The 22,026-nt window shown below is 42.1% G+C and overlaps 1 protein-coding gene across 2 annotated transcripts; it reads left to right on the forward strand.

Moving 5' to 3' along the window:
* Positions 1-869: 869 nt before the first annotated feature.
* On the forward strand, positions 870-19,020 carry LIF (LIF interleukin 6 family cytokine). 2 transcript variants are annotated; one of them, XM_066601961.1, is made up of 3 exons: positions 870-923; positions 14,913-15,082; positions 17,048-19,020. In XM_066601961.1, the coding sequence occupies exons 1-3, from the start codon at positions 911-913 to the stop codon at positions 17,516-17,518; spliced, it is 654 nt and encodes a 217-aa protein (XP_066458058.1). In that variant the 5' UTR covers positions 870-910; the 3' UTR covers positions 17,519-19,020. The 2 variants fall into 2 exon arrangements, with proteins under 2 accessions (XP_066458058.1, XP_066458057.1); XM_066601960.1 differs by lacking the exon at positions 870-923 and adding an exon at positions 14,133-14,192.
* The last annotated feature ends 3,006 nt before the right edge of the window (positions 19,021-22,026 follow it).

Below are 22,026 nucleotides of genomic sequence, written 5' to 3' on the forward strand. Positions count from 1 at the left end.
TTTTGCTGTAATTTTTTTTTGTCGCAAGATAGCATCAGAGGAAAGGCTGTGTTCCCATGGAACGTGTTCTTGGCGGAAATCTCGCGGTTTTGCTACTGCGAGGTTTCCGCCAGGAAAGTGCAGCTTCAAAACCTGCGACACTCAGCTTGGCCACATGCTTTTCTGTTGCGGCCGACATCTACATAGAGGAGAGCGTGGCCAAAACAGAAAAAAAAGACATACTGCACCCGGGGAATCCGCACCGCGCCAGCTAATGCCGGCTTTGTGCGATGAAGTGGCATCCCGTGTGGACGAGATTTTTGACAAATCTCGTCCACATGGCTGACTAAGGCTGCCTGTCCACGGGCGGGTTTTCATTGTGTTCCCTGCGGCGATAATCCGGCGGCAGGGAACGCTGTGAAAGCTCTCCATAGCAATGCTATGGAGAGCGCTTCCCCCTGTCCACGAGCAGAGAATCATAGATAGGCTGATAGCGGAGATCCGTCTGCCAGCTCCTGATACCGCAACGCCGTGGACAGGCAGCCTGATCCCGGAATTAGCGTCCGCGGGTGGATTTGCCGCAGCGAAATTCCGCAGGGAAGTTTTGCGACAAATCTGCCCTGTGTGAACCCAGCCTAATGTGAAGGAACCCATTGGAAAGCATGGGCTTCACATACATGCGTTTTCTGGTGCTATTGCATCGCAGCAAAATTGCAGGATTTTGTCGCCCGTGTGAGATTTGGATACAAAAAAACCTAAAATGATCTAATCTGTTAAATGTCATCTTGATCTGTCCCCATAAATCTCCAGGTAGTCTTTCCATAAACCATGTCCAGGCATGCCTCAGCCCTGCCCAGGATATAGAGGCACCGTGCACATGTGCCTGCTCAGGAGGGATCTGGTTAACATAACTGTTCTGACCGCATAAAGAATGCAAGTCTGTGGTAGGTATTCCCTGCTGGGGAGACATTTAACATTACAAGAGACTTCTTAATTCAGTGAAACTTTTGCACACCGGAGAACTATCTGCTGCATTTATCTATCTAGCATTTTTCACTAAACCAAGCGTGTGTACAATATAAGCCAAGCTCACGCCATCCACTCTTACATCAGTATGCTGCAAAGACAAAAGGATGTAATATTGTAATATTCCATACCAAATATACAGTAAAAAATATATATATACCGCACAGTGCACGTTTTTATGTTGTCTCTTTACATTGGGACCCTATGGGAGATGTATCCCACTGTATGCTTATAGGTCATAGGCGTCTGTCAGAGATATATGTCAGGGCCAGAGTGTTTCGGTCTTAAAGCACTAGACACTTTTTAGCAATTTTACCCATGTGCTGCTTTTATGGCCCTATTGTTATTTTCCTGGCCAGGCAAAATTATTTTTTCTACTTTTTTTTCGTGACATATAGGGCTATTTTTATATTTTTACACTGAAATGTTTCTGTTTTTTTGTTTTATTACAGGGTAATGTGTAAAAAACCATAAATGAAAAATGTATAGTTCTTTATTTTTAAAAAGATTATTTGTGCCCTATTACAATTATTTGTTCTGCGTTTTTTTTTTTCGTGACATATAGGGCGATTTTTAAAATTTCTTTTTCACTGCCTTTTTTTAGTTTTACTGGGCGTAAAAAGCTAAAAAAAAATATTTTAACATTTATAGTTTTTTTTAAATTACCGTTTCCCTGAAAATAAGACAGTGTCTTATATTAAATTTTGCTTTCAAAGATTTCACTTTTTTACATGTATAGCTGCCTAGACAATATTTAAATTAACTTTTTTTTATTAACTGTAACTAGGGGGTTAATTTTGGAGCTACCAGGATGGTGAGCAGTCAGCAAATTGTGTCCTATGCGGAACGGTTAAAGGATCTGGGAATGTTTAGCTTGCAAAAAAGAAGGCTGAGAGGAAACTTAATAGCTGTCTACAAATATGTTAATTTTGGAGTAGGGCTAATAGTTCAAGAATCCTCAAAAATCCAGAAAAAGCATTCTGTATCCTCAAAAATCCTGCAAAATCCTGCTAAGGCTTATTTTTGGGGTAGGTCTTTTTTTCCGGGAAAACGGTGGTATATTTACGCTGAAATAAAGTATGGGAATGGATTTCTCATTTTGTTTCGGACGTCCTAATATATAATATGTATGGTTTTGGATTACAGGGCGCATGTGATAACGGTTTTGGTCGGCGTTGGCTTTGGTTATATACTTTTTTATGTATATATTTTTATTCTGTATTTTAAAAAAAACTTATTTATGTAATTATTATTTTTTTACCACCTATGTTCCCCATGATGTCATATAAGACCTCTGCGGAACATTCACATGTTTTTTTTTTAATTTGACACTTTTCCACTATAGCTGGGGCATCCATAGGAGTCTAAGTTACAGGGGAAAATATCCCCCTGTAGTGATAATAGTCACTGGCAGAGGTGATCAGGGTCTGCTAGGACCCTGCAGGTCCGCGGTAACAAGGAATCCTGGTGGTCACGTGACTGTGGGGTCGTGTAGTCGTAGAAACACTTCCTCTATTTAGTACATAGCACTCATTGAGCGCTATGTACCAGGGAAAGGAGAAGGCAGAAGTGGTTAAAAACTGCTTCTCCTTTCTCCTTTGGGTTCTTAGCTATGACTAACAGCTGACAACCAGACCTGCTTCTGCTTGATTGCAGAAGGAGGGGCTTAAATCCTGCGCCATATTTTTACTATCAGTCGGGATTAAAGCCCAGGACCAAGCGCTGTAAATTTACAGCACTTGATCCTTAATGGGTTAAAATTCAATGAATTCAAAGAATGGTCGAGCGCTGCCTGTGATTGGCTGAGTGCTGTGACCAATCATAGGCAGCGCTCAGCTGTCATTCAATGAAATCCCCGCCTGATGAAAGAACTTCATTACAGTTACGAAACCCAAGCGGCTAGATGTGCCTGAGCTCGGCAGCAGCACAGCGGTAAGTAAATATTTTTTTTTTTTACACCAGATAGGAATGATTTTCAGGGAAGGGCTTATATTTAAAGCCCTTCCCTGAACATCACTGCAGGAGTTGCTGGCAGACCATTGCTTTCTACGGGCCGCCGGTGTTTTATTGCAATTTTGCACAGTGTTTTCGAAACACATGTTACAGCATTTATTTAATTCCTGTGTAGTCCGTTAAAAAAAAAAAAAAAAAAAAAAATAGACTCAAAGGAGGGGGGTTATAGCGCTTTTTGTTTTTTATGTTTTTGTTAAATAAGAAAAGTAATGATAATCCAAATTAAAAATATTTAATATAAAAACAAACATACTACACGAGGACAGCAAACGCACCCATATTATTCTATGGTGCAATACACACTACTGAGTTTTTTAACGCAGGCTGCATGGAAAAACTCAGATCATATGTAACCGGGGGTCAACAGACTCCAAAGGAGTGGCTGTGCTCTCCCTCGATTTGGAGGATAGGGGACCTACCTTGTGTGCTTCTGGTGCTAGATGCTGAGTACCCCGATCCAGGGTGGATGGCTGCAGCTGCTTCTTGCCTTTATTCTAGAATAATAATTCTTGGGTCAGTACCCTCTGTGGGGCGGCCAGGTTAGGATCAAACCAGGACTCACTCCTGAAGCATGTCCCTGGCCGCAGGCATAATCTTCAGACTTCCTGTTGCTTCTCCTCCTATATTCAGCCTCCTCCTAGTCCCAGCATGCGCCTCAGGGCCACAAGCCAATAGAATCACATTTAATAGGAATTACATGTATAACACATGAGCCCCATGTGGTGCAGAGTGTGGTGCAGAGCACAGAAATGCAGTCCTAAGCTCTCGCTCATGACCTGAAGGTTGCGGGTGCAATCCCCGCTTGGTTCAGGTAGCTGGCTCAAGGTCGACTCAGCCTTCCATCCTTCCGAGGTCAGTAAAATGAGTACCCAGCTTGCTGGGGCAGGGGGTAAAAAATGACTGGGGAAGGCAATGGCAAACCACCCCACAAAAACTGTCAAGAAAACGTCATAATGTGACTTTACCCCAGGAGTTAGTCATAACTTTGTGCTTGCACCAGGGGACTTAAGCTTTTACCTACATTTATAACAGCAGAAAAATTATGCTCTTTGGCCACAAGGTGGCACTTGAATCCCACAGAACAAAAAACTGCATGAAATATTATAAAACATTATCACTGAACTGTAAATGACTGTGCAAAGCAGGGCACGGGAAGTCATGCCTCGCTACACATGTGCTGTTCTGATTCTTTTTATGGGGAAGACTCGCCCATTCTAGTCAATGAAGGGAGAAGAAAAATGTACAGCACACAGATTCTATCCATGTGCTGTTGTTTTGTTTAAGAGATGCAGAAAAAAAGAATTGGGCTTGTCTCAGTTTTTGTCCCTAACACATTGACCTAATACAGTCCGAATACTGAAGCCATACACAACTGCACATATATGAAAATATGTCCTTTTTTGCGATTGTCACACAGGATTTTTTTAGGCATAGAATGGCAGAGTGGGAGGGGACGTCCAGGGTGATCAGGTCCAACCCGCTCTTCAATGCAGGATTCACTAAATCATCCCAGACAGTTGTCCATCCAGCCTCTGTTTGAAGATTTCCATTGAAGGGGAACTCGCCACCTCCCGTTGTAACCTGTCCTACTCATTGATCACCCTCACTGTCAGAAAGCTTTTTCTAATATCTAAACTGTGCTTCCTCCCTTTCAGTTTCATCCCATTGCTTCTAGTCTTTCTTTAGGCACTGTGACACCCCTTCAGATATTTGTAGACAGCTATTAAGTTTCCTCTCAGCCTTCTTTTTTGCAAGCTAAACATTCCCAGATCCTTTAACCGTTCCGCATAGGACACAATTTGCTGACTGCTCACCATCCTGGTAGCTCTTTTCTGAACTTGCGCCAGTTTGTCTATGTCTTTCTTTAAATTTAGTCGCCCAGAACTGGACACAGTATTCCAGATGAGGAAGAGTAGATGGGGATAATTACCTCACGTGATCTAGACTCTATGCTTCTCTTAATACATCCCAGAATCGTGTTTGCATTTTTGGCTGCTGCATCACATTGTTGACTCATGTTCAGTCTATGTTCTATTAGTATAGTCTTTTTCACATGTGCTGCTGCTTAGCCCAATTCTTCCCATTCTGTATGTGATTTTTTCATTTTCCTTGCCCAGATATAGGACTCTGCATTTCTCCTTGTTAAATACCATTCTGTTAGTCGCTGCCCACTGTTCACGTTTTTCTAGATCTTTTTGAATACTCTCTCTCTCTTCCCTAATGTTAGCTATCCCTCTTAGCTTTGTGTCGTCGACTTTCTTACAAACCCATGCTGGCTCTGGTTGGTTACTCCATTCTTATCCAGGTACTTGCATACATGCTGTTTAATAATTTGTTCAAAGATCTTTACTGGTATAGAGGTCAGGCTAACAGACCTGTAGTTTTCTAGATCCATGTTATTCCCTTTTTGGAAAATAGGGACAACATTTGCCCTTCTCTAATCTTCTGGGAGTTCTCCTATTTTCCAGGAATTTTCAAAGATTACAGCAAGTGGTTCAGCAATTACCTCCGCTGCTTCCTTTAGTATCCTAGGATGTGATTTATCTGGACCTGGAGACTTGAGTTCATTTAAAGGGGTTGTCTCACGGCAAGCATCAAAATTTTACATTACCCCATTCCCCGTGTCACCCCCCTGGCATAAAATAGCAATTTAAAGTGGTTTTTAAACCGCTTGCTACTCACCGATACGACGAAATAAGGAGTTATAAAATTCTTCTCCCTAAGATGGCCGCCGGTCCTTTCCCAGGGATGCACTGTGGTTTTCTCCTATGGTACACCGCGGGTCTTCTCTCATGGTGCACCATGGGCTCTGTGCGTTCCATTGCCGATTCCAGCCTCCTGATTGGCTGGAATCGGCACACGTGACGGGGGGCGGAGCTACGATGACGACGCGGTGACCAGCTCTCCGGCATGAGCGGCCCCATTCACCAGGCAGAAGACCGCACAGCGCAAGCGCGTCTAAAAAAGCAAGAAGCCAGCGAAATTAGACGGAGCCATGGAGACGTGGACGCTAGCAACAGAGCAGGTAAGTGAATAACTTCTGTATGGCTCATAATTAATGCACGATGTACATTACAAAGTGCATTAATATGGCCATACAGAAGTGTATAACCCCACTTGCTGCCGCGAGACAAACCCCTTTAAGTTAGCTAAGTGTTCTCTCACCATCTGTCTGCATAGATAGCCTGCATTCTTTTACTCCTTCAATAGCAGAAGAAAGATGTTGCATTTTCTTTCGCAGAGAAAACAGATGCAAAATAGGAATATAAAAGATCAGCCTCCTCAATATAATTTTTAACCAATTCATAATTTTCATCCTATAAACATCTCATGACATATCTCACTTTTCTTTTGAGATACCCCCGTTCCCCCTACCCCAAAATCCTTTTTTATTGCTTTTGGCCTCTCTTGCAAGCCTCAATTCATTATTAGATTTAGCTTTTCTGACATTTGCCTTACAGTTTCTGTAAACTGCATTATATTCTTTAGATATGCCCCCCTCTTTCCATTTGATAGACATATTTTTCTTCCTTTTTAGCATTTATAAAAGTTCTAGGTCATCCATCCTGGTCTCTTTAAATGCTCCCCATTGTTCCTTATTTTAGGGATTATTGACAATTGTTCTTTGAGAATCATTTTGCAATATTTTCCAACCTTTTTGGACATTTCTGTCCTTAAGAACATCCAGCCTTTGAATCCTTCCTACCCTCATTCTGAGTTCATTAAAACTTGCCTTTCTGAAATCTAACCTTGAGTTCTGAGTTTTCTCAGGTCTTCCTCCTTTTGCTATCCAAAATTCAAGGATAGCATGATCACTACCTCCTAAGGTCCCAGCCACCCTTACTTCCTCAACCATTTCCTCCCTGCTGGTAAAGGCCCATTAACATGTAATGATTATTGCTCAAAATTCGTTCAAATGAACTTGTTTTATTGAAACATAAGCATAAATAACTTTACAGTAATATTTTATGTCGTGTCTTACTTCAATAACTTTCACACCTACAATTATCAAGTATAGCTGAACATACGTATCCCCTGAACAGCAAAACTTATGAGATGAGATTTCTGGTCACATACGAATACACAACGTACTTCCTAGTATTAAGAATAATTAAATCCTAAATCTGGGAAGCGCTCATATGATTTAGCGAACTTTGCAAGGCATGTTGTGTTGGAACTGTGATCAGAGAGTTACACCATACACACCAAACTTTTTGAACTTTTCTGGACATTTTCTGTTTTTGTATACAACTTTCTTATAGGAAAACAAAGGATTCATCAGGTTATGCCACTGGGTGATCGACGGCAGGCATCTATCCATCCACCTCAATGCTATTGACTTACATGCAAGAAACAGCACTTTGCAAAAATACGTACATGATGCTGCCATAATTCTTCATCTATCAGGGCCAGTAAACATATCTCAGGGGTATAAGTGATTGGTTTATCAAGAAGGAGAATGAGAAAGGCCATAACCTCTACCCAACAGGAGTGTATCAACGGGCAATTCCATATTAAGGGGAAAAAAGTCAGCATCAGCAGATTGACATCGATGGCATTGCGTAGCTGGAATTCTTTTAATTTTAAAACGTCTCTTAGGACTCAAATAGCTTTGCTGTAGTATGTACAATTGTATTATTTTATTGTTGGTAGCTTATGATACTTGTGTATAGGATGCCATGGCTATATGCCAATCTTCCTCTGACAGATAGGGGGCGTTTACTTTCTATCTATCCAAAATAATCAATGGAACCTGCGCAATTTTGGACTGTGTGAGGTGGGAATCTATTACCAAGGTCAAGCCTCCAGGATACTGTGACTTTAAAATTCTTATCAGGGGGTAGGATGATAATACTTGCCAAGTGTTAGAGAATTGTGCCTGAATTGCATGTCTCAGCTGCAGATATCTATAGAACCCATGTCTAGGGATTTGATAGTATTGCTGCATCTCTTTAAAGGACATAAATATGACAATAACATATACATGATCTAGGGACGTAACCCCATGTTATCTGGCATATGCAAGAGATGTGGGAGAGTTCTATTGTTCCATTAAAGGGGTTTCTAGTGGAGTCCCCTCGCAATCCCCCAGTCGCTTGCATGCCTGTCACACCCCAGCTACCAGCCTATATAAAGGGAGCAGCTGTCTGGCATATAAGCTTGGCCTTTCCAGTACCGGCCAGAGAGATTTCCTAGATAAAAGGTACCTTAAGTGATGTTCAGCATTTGGAAGACAGAGATATGAGAGCCAATGACAAATATACCGGAGCTGGCCCGCCAGATAATATAACCTGAAGTCCGTCAAGGCAGCGCCTGCCAACTCCTTAGGGCGTTGTAAAGTCATTAGTCTAAGTTTTGCTCTGGCTTCACCACACATAAAGGTAGACATGAGTGAGTTTATTTAATTGAAAACTTTTTGTGAAACCACAGTATCCATATGTTCCAGATGATACAAAAATTTGAGTAGAACAATCATTTTGATAAGATTGATTCTTCCTGCAACCGATAAAGGTAAAGAAGTCCACGTCCTGAACTTGTCCTGAAGGAACGGACGCAGGGGGCTATATTTAGGTTAAAGCTATCAGAGTGGTCTCTAGAGATATGAACTCCTAGCTACCATCGGGAGTCCACAGAACCCTTCCCCCAAGGACCAACCTTGACTCTAAGGCCGCCTGGAGACGGGCAGGTCGGATCCGGCAGCGAGGATTCTCGCCGCGGGACCCGACCCGAGCGCCTGCAGGGACCAGCGCGTACTTACCCGCGCCCGTGGCTCCGGCTGTTTGATGTGCCAGCTTGCCGCATGCGCAGACCGGAGCCGGCGGCGGGTGAGTGACATGCCGCGGTTTGTTTGCCGTGCGAGATTTCGCGTGGCCAAACTGCGGCCGTCTGCATAGGATTGCGTTTGTTAACGCAATCCTATGCAGGCTTCCAATGGCGGAAATTCCGTGGGAAATCCCGCCGCAGAATTTCCACTTGTGTGCAGGCGCCCTTAGGGACATGAATGCTGATTTCTGCCAGTTTATAAAGAGGCCCACGAATTGTCCAAATTTAGGCACAGTATATTTACCAATTAGAGAGGACATGCTTAGTCATCAGCACACATCTGTTTATTACACACCCAAGGCCACTGGAAGGCTATACTGATTGTCATCTCTCTCACTGATCTCTCTTGTAGTTTCAAACTTTCCGTTACTACATGCAGATCCATCCTTCTAATGAGTAATGAGTGATGCTGTCTGTCTGTCTGTCTATCTATCTATCTATCTATCTATCTATCTATCTATCTATCATATAGATATAGCTGGAATTTTGTATCATTTTAGAGTGAGGAGTCACCGATATTCTAGTCACTGCACTGATAAGTGAAGACATAATACATCCTGAGGGCTTAGTCATACGGGCGCATCCGGGCGCCGATGTGCCCGTCTTTCTGCAGGATAAGAAGGCCACACTGTAAGTGCATTGCCGGTCATGTGTTCTTTCTTCCGGCGCTGCAGAGAGTCGTCCGCCCCTGCAGTGCGTCTGTCTTCTTCATGCAGGAAGACGGGCGCATCGGCGCCCGGATGCGCCCGTGTGACGAAACCCTAAGTTTTAAAAGCCCATGAGTCTGGCAGGAAGCAATGTCTTTGGCTGTCAAAGAATTGAATACTGGATGTATTTTGAGACTAAGGCCTCATGTCCACTGGGAAATTTGGGCCCGCGCGGATTCTCCATGCAGAATCCCGCAGCGGGACCCTCCTTTCCCGCGGACATGAGGCCTAAAAAATGATTTAACTTACCTATACGGACGCTGCGGGTTCCGGTCCGTCGCGGCCGGATCTTCTTTCCCTCTGCACGGCGGATGCGCTAGGCATGCCGGCAGCGTGCCGCGCACTCTTTTTTTCTTTCCTTTTTGAACTCCTGCTCTCCCGTGCCAGAGAGCAGAAATTCAGCTGCGGGTGTACCGCGGGACCGGACGGATTCCACAGGCTTCTATGGAAGCCTGCGGGAAACCCACAGAAAATGGAGCATGCTGCGTTTTTTCTCCCGCACGTGAGAAAACGCAAATCCATTAAAATGCCATCCGTGGGTGCAAAATTCAATTTAATTGACCGCGGATGGCCAATGATTCTCTATGGGCAAAATTGAATGCGGAAATCCGCAGCGGAATCCGCAATTCAATTTTGCTAGTAGACATGAGGCCTAAGGCCACTCTCACACATTCGCTTTTTACCGCAATTACAGCGGCGCTTTGAACAACGCTGTGTGTGAGAGTTGCCTCAATGACCAGAAACTTGTTAGTGATTTTCCACAAATGATGGTTATTACTTTTTAACTCATTTTTAATTTTAGTTTTATATTACAACTTGTTTCTTCTTCAGAAGAAATGGGTGTATTTTGTTTTTGATGTTTTCAAAGACTGAAGTAGTGTACGTTTTTTATTTAACTGGACAGAAATATCTAAAACTCAGATTTTCCGTAAATGGTTCTGTAGTTTTAGAAAACTTTTTAAATGTGTTTTCCCTTTTTAAATGATTTTATTTTTGTATTCTTAGGTGGTCTTTACTTCGGTTCTTCAGGATTGGGCAGGAAGAGGTTACACATTATTTTAGCTGGGTCAGTTGTTTTGTAGTTCCCTTTTGTCTGAAAAGCTGCAGCCTACAATAAAATTCCTATCCAGTCAGTTACCAGAGCAGAGGAGTCTTTTCTAGTGTTCATGTAGTTAATATTAAATTCTGCTGCAACTATCATGGAGCAGTAAATCTAATTCCTGTATCTGAGCAATATATGGCTGCTAAAATAATAACTGATCTGGCAATTATCACCAGCGTATTCTGCAGCCGTTTACAACAGGCAGTATAGTGAGTAGTCAAATGATAGGCAATGTAAATGATTAACTTCTACAGGGGCGTGATCAGTAGAGCCTATAAGACGAGGGGCAGCAGCAGAGAGAAACATTTCTTTTGCACAATGGACCAGCCACAGGTAAATGCAAAAAAACCCTTGATTATACTCAATAAGCCAGTCATGTAGCTGTACAAGAGATAAAGGGCACTGAAAGACGAGAATGGGTTTAGAAGGGGGATCCAGCAGAGTATTTGTTTTCAAAGCACAAAAAAATCCCATTGTGGTTTGGGAGGGTTGGAGGAGAATTAAAGAGGAAATAAGGAGCTTTGTAGGGTTTTTCCATTGATACTTGTGGTGACAAGTATCTAGTCTAATAGATTCATGTTAGGCTACGTTCACACTAGTATTTTGTCAACTGATCCACTTTTTAAAAAAACAGAAATCAGAAGTAAAATGGAAAACGCATGTAAAGCTTTCTGCTTATATCTGTTTTCAGAATTTAAAACATGGTGTCGGCAGATGTGGTCCATAGTCAGATGTGAACCTAGAACCCCAATGGTACAAAGTGTGGTGGCTCGGTTATTGCTCGGCACTGCTGCCTTGCAGAGATAAAATTGTAGATTCAACATTGGCCAACAGTAATATCTGTATTGGCTTTTTGTGTTTATTCTTCTTGCTCTTCTATTTCTTTGCTAATGAAAGAACAAGCATGGTGGCTCAGTTGTTGGCAATGTTGAAGTTGTAGGTTCAAATCTGACCAAGGGTGATCGCTGTATGGAGTTTTTCAATGTTGATTTTGATGAGATTTGAACCAGCATTGCAAGGAAACAGTGCAAACCACTGAGCTATATCCCCATTGATTACAATAAGAGAAGGATCCGTGTGTTCAGTTTCCGAAACTGAAAAAAAAAAGCGCAGCAGTCTGTGCTTTGATCCAGTGTAAAATACGGAGTGGAGACGGAAAATGCAGTAGCAGTTTGAAACTGAAGCCCTTCTGCCCTAATGCATTTCTATGGGTTGGAAAACGGAAACATTTTCCTTCCATTTTGCTATTCCAATGACGGATTAGCAAACGGAAAGCAAAACACGCGTGAGAAAAGTCCCTTATTGAGCAGAAGGAGATGAGCAGATTGATGTATAGGTTAGTGTAAAAAGATTCAGTGCCATTTAATTCAATATACTGTTTGTATATTCTGGGCTTTCAAGTCCAATCAGCAGCAACACTCAATGATTGACAGCTTCCCTAGAGAGAGTTAGCTGTCAATCACTTATAGCACTGCCCACTAGACTCTTAACCCTTTGCAATCCAATTTTTGATTCAGGATTTCTAGGGGGTTTTCTCTTTCTGCTAATATACAATGGCGCCACCTATTGGCTAGAGCCAGTATTGCGGTCTTGGACATGCTGGAGAGGCCCCAGACAACAGTAATATACAGTAAGAATAGCCTGCCGGACATCTTTCGACGTTGGAAGCTGTGCAGCCTTCCATCAGAATGTCTTTAGACGTCAGACAGTGGATTGGAAAGGGTTAAACCTAGAGAGCTGGGATTTTTAGTTTCTAGTCTCTAAAGCCCACTTCTGATTTCCTACATAAGTCTAGTCTTAGGACTTCCTCTTTGCCGGCTTATTGGGTCCTAACTCTCCTTTGATGGCAGATGTCGGAAGAAGAATCGGCGTGCTTTTAAGTCTTTTCTGTCTTCCAGTGGTGTAACTAGAGCCCTATAGGCCCAAAAGAAAACTCCACCTGTAAAAACCGTGTCTTTCAGCCGCTGTTTTTGGCATTGATCCGCAAGCGGATTTACCTTTGTCACTGGGCAAAATCTGAGTGCAGAATTCTGGCGCAGAAAATCTCGTGAATATACCCTAAGACACTAATGTTATAAATGGCATATGATGGTTGTGGGCCCCTGAAATATATTTCGCATTAGCGCCCAGATGTATTAAGTTACACCTCTACTGTAAAGGGTCTTTTTAGTTTAACTTGTCGCTGTGGTGTAGTAGATTCTAGAAAATACTATTGTGTGCACTTCTTAATGCAAAATCTCATCAGAAATTCCGCACATGGATTTTGCGCTCTCATAAGACTAAATTCACATATGAATCTACAGCAAAATCCGTGGCTAAGCCTTGGACTCCTGCCGTGGGTTTTAGAAGTGGAATCCATGCAGAAAGATCTGTCAGATTCTGTGATCTGAACGCAACCTCACTGTTAACCTGTGTTGTTGGCTCCATAGGCAGAATACAAGTTACCATTAATAGGACTGTATTCTGTTGATGGGCTCACAGGGCAGCAGTGGGGTATTTTAATTCTCCGCTGCTGCTTTGCGCTACCAGTGGATTTTTCCCTCTTTTAAAGAGAACCTGTCAGGGGATCTATGCAGCTCTTTCTGAAGCCAGCATAGAACTGAAGGAGATGACCGAGTTCTATGATAAAATGGTTTCTATGATCTGAAGGATAGGCGAGACACCACTCACCCACAAGTCCCTCCCCAACAGGCTGATTGACAGTCTTCTCTGTACACACACTGATACTGGAAAAGTTGCTAATCTCTGTGTGTGCTGAAAGTAAGTGGGAATCTCACTGTCCTGTCAGGATTTACTCTGCTTTTCACTAAGAAATGAAATCATATATCACCCAGCATAGTATCATTGTATCTGTCATATGCTGCTCTCCGATAGGGCACCCATATGGTCACTTATGTGCTGTAAGGTCTTTGCTACATCCGTCCACATATTTATGTATATGTTTGGTAATCAAAGCATTCCTTACAATGTATCTATACAATAAAAACCTGCTACACTATTAATAAAACATCACCCTTTACTGAAATTTACAATGAAGCAGGCCCACTGTTCTAGAATTCTGTGGCCACCTCTGAAGACCTACTGAGTTATATCCATATAAAGGGGGATTTTTTTAGCTCGGACTACACAGAAATCTAATTTGAATATTAAAACCACATAAAACATTCTTCAGTTCTGATAAATTTTTATCACAACTTTTTTTTCCAGGTCCTCCTCTGCACTTTCTCAAATAGAATTAAAAAACTACTACATCCCAGTCACTTTGTGACTCAGCTGTATAGCACCTTACATTAGGGAATTCCCAGATCATTAGGTAACACGATGCAATTGAGTATTCATGTACTTAGTATAATGCTGCAAAAGGGGGAAAAAATGAATGAATGTCACTTCCTGAATATAGTGGTATGATTTGATTGGCTCAGAGAGATGGGAAGGCTATATAAGTCATGCCTTTGTAAAAATGTTAGAAGAAACGCTACAGAAACCAGCTTTTACACAGTCTGCCCAGGGGGGACTTGAGAATAGTATGCAGCTTGTGGCAGGTAACTTTTGTTCCCCACACTCACATTCATTCTTACCCTGTTTTGGTTTCCATAAGAAAATGACATACTAAACTTTGTAAAATGTGTAACTCTCAGCAGAAGTTGTGAGACAAGTAGTTTATAGGGTTTCAGACTCCTGCTGCAGTTCGGCGTGTTAACAAGCTTAGTTATGTAGCAGCAATACTTTTCTGTATAGAACTGTAAATCTAACAAGTTCCCTTAGACATGTTGGACACGTCCGGGCACATGTTCATGGCAGATGCATTACAGACTTGTCTAGTTATGAGCTAACACAGTGATTTAGTAGTTAAAGCACCAGAGGAAATAATACTTAGAAACGTGGTACTCACGCTGTCCCTGTCATATCTTCTTCATCTGCCAAGATGTTTTTATACAATGTGAGAGGGATTATAAAAGGAGCACATTGTAAGCTTTGTAATGAACTACCGCTACAGAGTATGAAATGTGCTTCCCGGAGATTTGATATTACTTTGTGTAGAAAGGATGTTAAACCCCATAGCAGAACATGATCTACTGTTCTGTTACATCAGCCCTGACTATGACTATTATACTATTATATGCATAAAGGGTATTTTCTGATGTTTGCGCTTACCACAGCACAGAGAAGTTACATGTCTCGTCTATCACTGGGATGAAAGCAGACTTTTCAACCAAATAATATGAAACATATGTTTTTTTTTTCTTTTTTCTTCTGAACAGGGGTTGTGCAACTACTGATCTTCCAGCACTTGGCTCTGTTTCTGGCAAGGGCACATCCATTAAATGATGTAGCAAGCAAATGCAATGGCAGCACAACGTCCTTCATGTCACAGATACACTCGCTGGTTATGGATATACACATGAAAGCCAAGGTGCGCTTTAACACTTATGTAAGTATAGCCAAATTATTAAATGTTTACTTGTGTTACAGAAAAACATGTCTGCCAAGAAACAATGATTAAAGGCAATATATCACATTCCCACGAAGTAATGTAATATATTGCATCACCGAGACAAACTCATGGAGCATTTCCTGCTTTCTGACAACAGGGTGTGTAATATCATAAGATATTTTGACAGCCTATCAAAGAGTTGACTGGAGCTTTCGTAGAGAGTGAGCTGACATGCAAGAAAGATTACTAAGAAAGAGCGGTGATATCTTGATACCAGAGAGGCCAATTCTGAACAGAGTTCAAGGAAGATGGGGAGTTCTAAGGGAAGATGTATTGTTTCATAGCACACGCCTAGCAAACATAATGTGTGAAGAAAGTATTGGCTAGCATTTTAGTAACCCCTGATCACTATGTCTGGTAAGGCTGGCTGGCATTGGTATAATGTTAGTGGGCGAAACGATCGTGGCAAGATCTGCTGGCAAAGAAATAAATGCATGTCCTAAATTGTTAATAACTTCAAATGCTACAATTATTGAAGGCTTTGTTTACATCTAGATCGGAGGCTCCAGACAGAGACTTTGGGCTAATTTGGCACAAATCTTGGGAAAAAATAGCACAGTATGCTGTGCTAGTTTGTCCAGGAAAGTGCTAGAAAGCAAAACTGAACACTGGTGTGAACCCAGCCTTACTATACATATTTCAGAAGAAAGATGTACATTTCATCCATACATTTAATTATGTAGTAAAGAAACTAGGAAACCTCTAACAACTTAGGTTATGTTAACACTTTGATTACGAATAGAAGCCACAACTCTCTGCTTGATTCTTCATGCCAGCCATGCCTGATAGACCCCATTAAGGCCTCCTGTCCATGGGTGTAGCGATATCCTGCGGCAGATCTCCACTGCGGGGGCAGCCTCCGGGGAGCAGGGGAAAGCTGACAGCTCCCCACGCTGAGTCTATCTGACAGATAGGCTCACCGTGGAGAATCACTGCTATTTAAATCCCCTGAGCGGAGAATTGCTATTGTTCTCTGCTCGTGGACAGCGGGGCTGTGCTGTCCATAGTAGTCTATGGAAAGCGTTCACTGCATTTCCCGCAGCCAGATTATTGCCGCAGGAAATGAAGTGAAAAATTGCCCGTGGACAGGCAGCCCAACTTAATATTATTTTCAAGGACTCCAAAGCTATAGTGCAGTGATTCTCAAAATGTTAGGTGGGCCTCACTGGTGAGGTACTCTGCAGTTGTTGGTGTGGCGCATCTAGGGAGGCAGTTTTGATGGAAGTGATCATAGGCTGCACAAGTTGTATTCTGGCTACAACAATCTTCGGTTTAGCAACATAGATGACTTCTATTATGCTGGGTTCAGGAGACAAACGAAGGATAAACTGATATTGATTCTTAATTTTGTCATGGATTTAGAGTAGTAATAAGGCCCAGGCATCACCATATTCTTGCTGGTGAGGCATCCGGAGCAGGCGTCCGCCTTCGGATTCCGCAGTAAATGCTGCCTATAGACATGGTATGGAAAATCACTTTTCCATGCCCACGACCGAAAACCAATTGCGATTTTCTGCTCATGGAAGGAAAATCACAGCATGTTCTATTCCAGCACGGATTCTGCGTGGACGGTTTCCATTGAAATCAATGGAAGCCGCCAGATCCGTGGCCCGTCCGCAGCTGTCACTGCGGAATCTGCGTCATCACCTTGCGACGGCACGGCATTTTCTGTACCACGCATGTGCGCCGGCGCACCGACAGTTAAGCAGGGGTCACCGGCTGGGCACCGAGTCAGATTCCACTGCGGAATCCGACCCGGCCATGTGCATTTGGCCTAAAAGGTTGAGAAGCCTTGCCATGCAGAGATCACTAATTATTTACATTATTAGAGAAAAGAACATGTTTACAAAGGCGGCACATAGAATATAGAAAATAAATAACAGACTTTATTCTTTTTTTCAGGCCCACTGTCAAGAATTCGACTCCAAGGCTATTGTCAGCCTGTGTCATTCAGGAGACAGTAATTTCCCTACATTCAATGTAATTAGCACCAGCAGTGAGGAGGATAAACTGAGTGAACTGTACAAGGTCTTTCGTTACATGAACACAGCTATAGGAAACATCACACTGGAACAAATGGAACTGAATCCCAAAAATAAGACTTTGCATAAACAATTAAATGAAAGCAAAATAGAGATAGCAGCTGTTCTTTCAAACTTGTCTTGTGCCCTCAACAAAAGGTATAAAGTGCCTAACATAGATATGTACTACAAAACCTCAACTAGCACATGGTTTAAAAAAACTAGGGGATGCAAAGTACTTAAGTCCTACAAACACTTCCTGGCACAAGCATCAAACATCACAAGTGACTGGGACAAGAAAGGAGACTACACTCAAGATCCTTCTTTTGATAATCCACCAGATCACAGGTAAATGGAACCCATGCCAGCCAACAGATTGAATGTGGTCTACTGTCCATAAAATGGTTCGCTTCTGTTGGTGGAGCAAAATCAAATGCGTCCAACAAGCCTCCCAATGGCCAGCATCAGAGGATTGTGGATTATTGGCTCATTTTTGCCTCTAGCTTTCTGAACAAAACTACTTTCCTAACTTTGCATAGAAATCGCAAACTGGAAATTGATCTTGAATCCTGATATTCTCGATTTCATATGATATGACCTTGGAAAAGTGGAAGATGCAACGAGTCGGATGGAACAGACTAGTACAATAGGACCTCATGGTACATTATAAATTGTGTTTAAGACAGAAAAAGGAAGATAAAGAACCAAAGTAAAAGGAATGAATGTTTATTTATATATTTATTATTTATAACAATACTTTTGATATTTATAAAAAAAAAAAAACTCCAGATGGTGAGTTTTTGTTCTCTTTTCAACTTGAAAAGTATTGTCTTCTGTAACAGAAAAGTTATTTAAATTTCAGTATTATTTATTTATAAAGAGGTATTTATTTTGTACTGATCCTTTGTTTATACTGTGTCAGACCCTATTTCAATTGCTTCATAATGTTTCAACTTGTGGCTCTCCAGGTATTATGAAACTACAACTATAGGTACGGCGGAATATTGCAGCTTGAAAACCACTGTTATAAAGGGCTCATTCACATGGCCGTATGAGTACAAGGTTGCGAGTCTTGCAGCGTTGTATTCATCGCAGCCCCTGCTCTCTGCCGGCAGAAGAGCCAGCAGAGATCACGTACGGGTTGCGATAGGTACTACGCATGCCCGGGATTATGACATCACGGACAACAAACATGCGCAGTGTTACATTTTTTTTTCAAATCCCAAATTTAATGCTGTCTTTTTGCAGGCATTGAGTTTCAAAACGGATGTTCTGTTTTTTATATAGATGGCCCTTCGCAGTTCCAACGCAGGTGTGAATGGATGAATGAAAGTTCATAGATTGTTGCGCACAGGAAATACACATGCGTAATATGCGATGGCAATACGCCCGTGTGAATGAGCCCAAAGTCTTATCATTTCATTAATAAGAGCAGCAATTTTACCTGTCTTTGTTGTATCCTACACGTTTAGATTTACCAATAATGCGTTTTGTGAAATACAACTGAACTGAAAACAAAGATTTCCTTGATCCCCTGGGAACAGAATATGAAATATTGAGATGTTATCTGCACTGAATCTAGGAAGCTGCTGCCATAAATTTAACAATTCTGCAGCATCAAAGCAATTCTTTTATGCCTTCTCATGCTGCGTGAGGTCTGCTCTGCAAATCCTATACCTTACAACATACAGGTTTCATGTTTACAGGGGAAATATTTCAGATAACTGATGTATTTATGAGTTAGTATATAGGACCAAAACTGTACTGGAAACTTTTTGTACCATCAATGTGCCACAAAAATATTTATATATTTATGTTTTGTATTTTTATAATAAATATTTATTTTGGAACGATTCATATTTTATTATTTATTTCTATCTTTGTTTTGTTATGCAATATGGTTCTACAATTACAGTAGAATGTCTAAATAATCAGGAACATTGCCCATGCACAGCCCTGTCCATTTTACTCAAAACACTGCTGGACATACCATACTTTGATTACTTAGTTACATTATTCACATGCTAATTATGGTAAAACATCATCTTATTTATAATTCAGAACAATCATTTGCATAGTAGCACCCATGAATCTTCACATTAGGCCAAATGCCCATGTGTGTATTTCTACTGTGGGATCCGCCTCCGGATCCCGCAGCAAATACTGCCCATAGGACATGCTATGGAAAACACTTTTCCATGCTCACTAGCGGAAATCAACTGCGACTTTCCGCTCACGGGGGAGAATTGCAGCATGTCCTATTCTAGTGTGAACCTCGCACGGACGGCTTCCATTGCAGTCAATGTAAGCCATTCATTCCGTGGCGAGTCGCAAATGATCAGCGTCATCGCTGGCGCAACTCTCTGCACTGTGCATGTGTGGCGGCGCGCCAGCCGACACATCCTCAGAACAGAAAAAAGAGTTCAAGACAGGTGCACGGGGGTCACTGCCGGGGTACAGGGTCTGATTCCGCTGCGAGATTTTGCAGTCGGAATCCGACCCGGCCGTGGGCATGAGGCCTTATTAGAATTATCCTCCAAAATCTATGAGTAAACCATGGAAGGAAGTAGTGTTGAGTGAACCGAGCCAGTAAAACCTGGTTTGGGGTCAAATTTTGGTAAAAGATCGGTTTAGCATGATCCCAAACCAAGATTTTATCAAAGTTTGATCCCAAACAGGGTTCTACTGGTTCGGTTGGCTCAACACTTAGACCTGAACACTGGTGTATAACACTGTCTAAGAGCAGCCAAAAAAGCCTTGCATAACAATCTTAGGGCTCCCACCCACTGGCGGTTTTTTCTCCACTGCGATGCGATTCTAAAGTTAAAGTCTCGCATTGCAGTGTAAGAAAAACGCCGCAGATACCCCAAAATCGCTGGGATATCGCTGCGACATCGCCAGTCTTTTCAATGGGGCCAGCGGCAGCAGCGCTAGCCCCATTTAAAAGATATGGAGAATGCCGCGGGGATGAAGGAATCCTCTGTCACAGCTGTGGCAGAAGTCCGCGGCATGCTATAACATTGCTTTCAATGGGATCGGCCATTGAAAGCAGTGGTTTCTGAGAAGCCCCGCAGAATGATTATCGGAGAAGGGCTTGAAATATAAGTACTTCCCCGATAATCATCAAAAAGTGGTTAAAAAAATAATAAAAAAGTTACTCACCTCTCCTGCTGTCAGCCGCGTCCTCCGGCTGGCTCCCCAGCTAAGATATTGCTATTCATGAATGAATAGCCAAGAGCTATCTGCCATTGGCTGAGCGCTCAGCCAATAGCTAAGCACTAGGTGCTATTGGCTGAGCCCTCAGCCAATCTGCACAGCCTTTTTAGGAGGCGGGGATTTTTAAATCCCCCGTCTGCTGAAAGAGCTCAGTAGCAGTGCCGGGGAGCCAGCCGGAGGACGCGGCTGACAGCAGGAGAGGTGAGTAACTTTTTTATTATTTTTTTAACCACTTTTTGATGATTATCGGGTAAGGGCTTATATTTCAAGCCCTTCTCCGATAATCATTCTGCGGGGCTTCTCAGAAACCACTGCTTTCAATGGGATCGGCAGCAGTGCCAATCCCATTGAAAGCAATGGGATAGCATGCCGCGGACTTCTGCCACAGCTGTGACAGAGGATTCCTTCATCCCCGCGGTCCCCGCGGGGATGAAGGAAACTCCTGCCCCAGCTGTGACAGCTGTCACAGCTGTGGCATTCTTCATATCTTTTCAATGGGGCTAGCGCTGCTGCCGCTGGCCCCATTGAAAAGACTGACGATGTCGCAGCGATATCCCAGCGATTTTCTCGCACTGCTCTGCGAGAGTTTTCGCTTACTCTCGCAGCGCAGTGGAGAAAAAAATGTCAGTGGGTGGGAGCCCTTAGAGTGTTATACAGGGTTTTGACTTTTTGACAGCATTATACACCAGTTTTAAGGGTTTTGGTGAACTCGGCCAAACCAAACTTTTCAAAATTTCACTCATCACTAGTAGGAATCATCATATTTAAATATATTTTTGATAATATTTTTCACAGCATATGGATGAGATTTCTTAAAAACTCATCTACATTGCTTGTACAATAAAACACAGCATATTCTCCAGAGGCAGTTATAATGAGCAAAATCTGCAACATTTGCGCAACATGTGATGATACATTAAAGGACATGTTTACCTAGGCAAAAAAGCAAATGAATATCCATCATGTAGTGAGCAACATCCTTTATACTTTTCCTGGATCAACAACTAGAATAATTTTTAGATTGGTTGTTATCCACATGACACATCCTCTTTAGTGGATTTGTATGATGCAAATATATTACTTCAATAGATGCACATTATAAAAATACAACTAATTCACTAGACTATAGGCTTTGTTTAAATCCGCCTCATGGCATTGCATTTTCTGATTCCATCATTGAACTGAAATCCACATTCATGGAGTGCATTTCTTCATATAATAACATTTGCAACCCAGATATAGCAATCCAGCTGAACTAACATTGTAGTCATAGATTGTCACTATATATTCATTGAACTGCCAAAATTCATGAAACAAGAACTAATATTGGTAGGACCCCTCTCTTGTGCTGTAGAGTGCAGCAACTGATCATGCATCGCTTCCACAAGTGGAGGGAAGATATGTGGAAGGATGTTGAACCATGCTGTCTGGATAGCCACCCAAAGCTGCATCGTATTTGTAGGTGTAGAATCTTGTAAATGGATCTCTCTACCACATCCCATAATCGATTGGGCTCAATTTGGGCAAATATGCAGGCCCCAACATTTGTAGTAACTCTCCAGAATGCTTCTTGATGCTTTCCTGGGAAACTTGGTCCTGATGGCATGGTGCATTAATCTGCTGAAATATTCCATTATTATGTGG

The sequence above is a fragment of the Eleutherodactylus coqui genome, chromosome 5, assembly GCF_035609145.1.
Source record: "Eleutherodactylus coqui strain aEleCoq1 chromosome 5, aEleCoq1.hap1, whole genome shotgun sequence".
Classification (NCBI taxonomy): domain Eukaryota; kingdom Metazoa; phylum Chordata; class Amphibia; order Anura; family Eleutherodactylidae; genus Eleutherodactylus; species Eleutherodactylus coqui.

Bases quoted from the DNA above. Each gene is read 5' to 3' on its own strand.
- LIF (XM_066601960.1), top strand. The intron at 15,083-17,047 runs GTAAGTATAGCC...TCTTTTTTTCAG, and splicing joins AGGTGCGCTTTAACACTTAT to GCCCACTGTCAAGAATTCGA.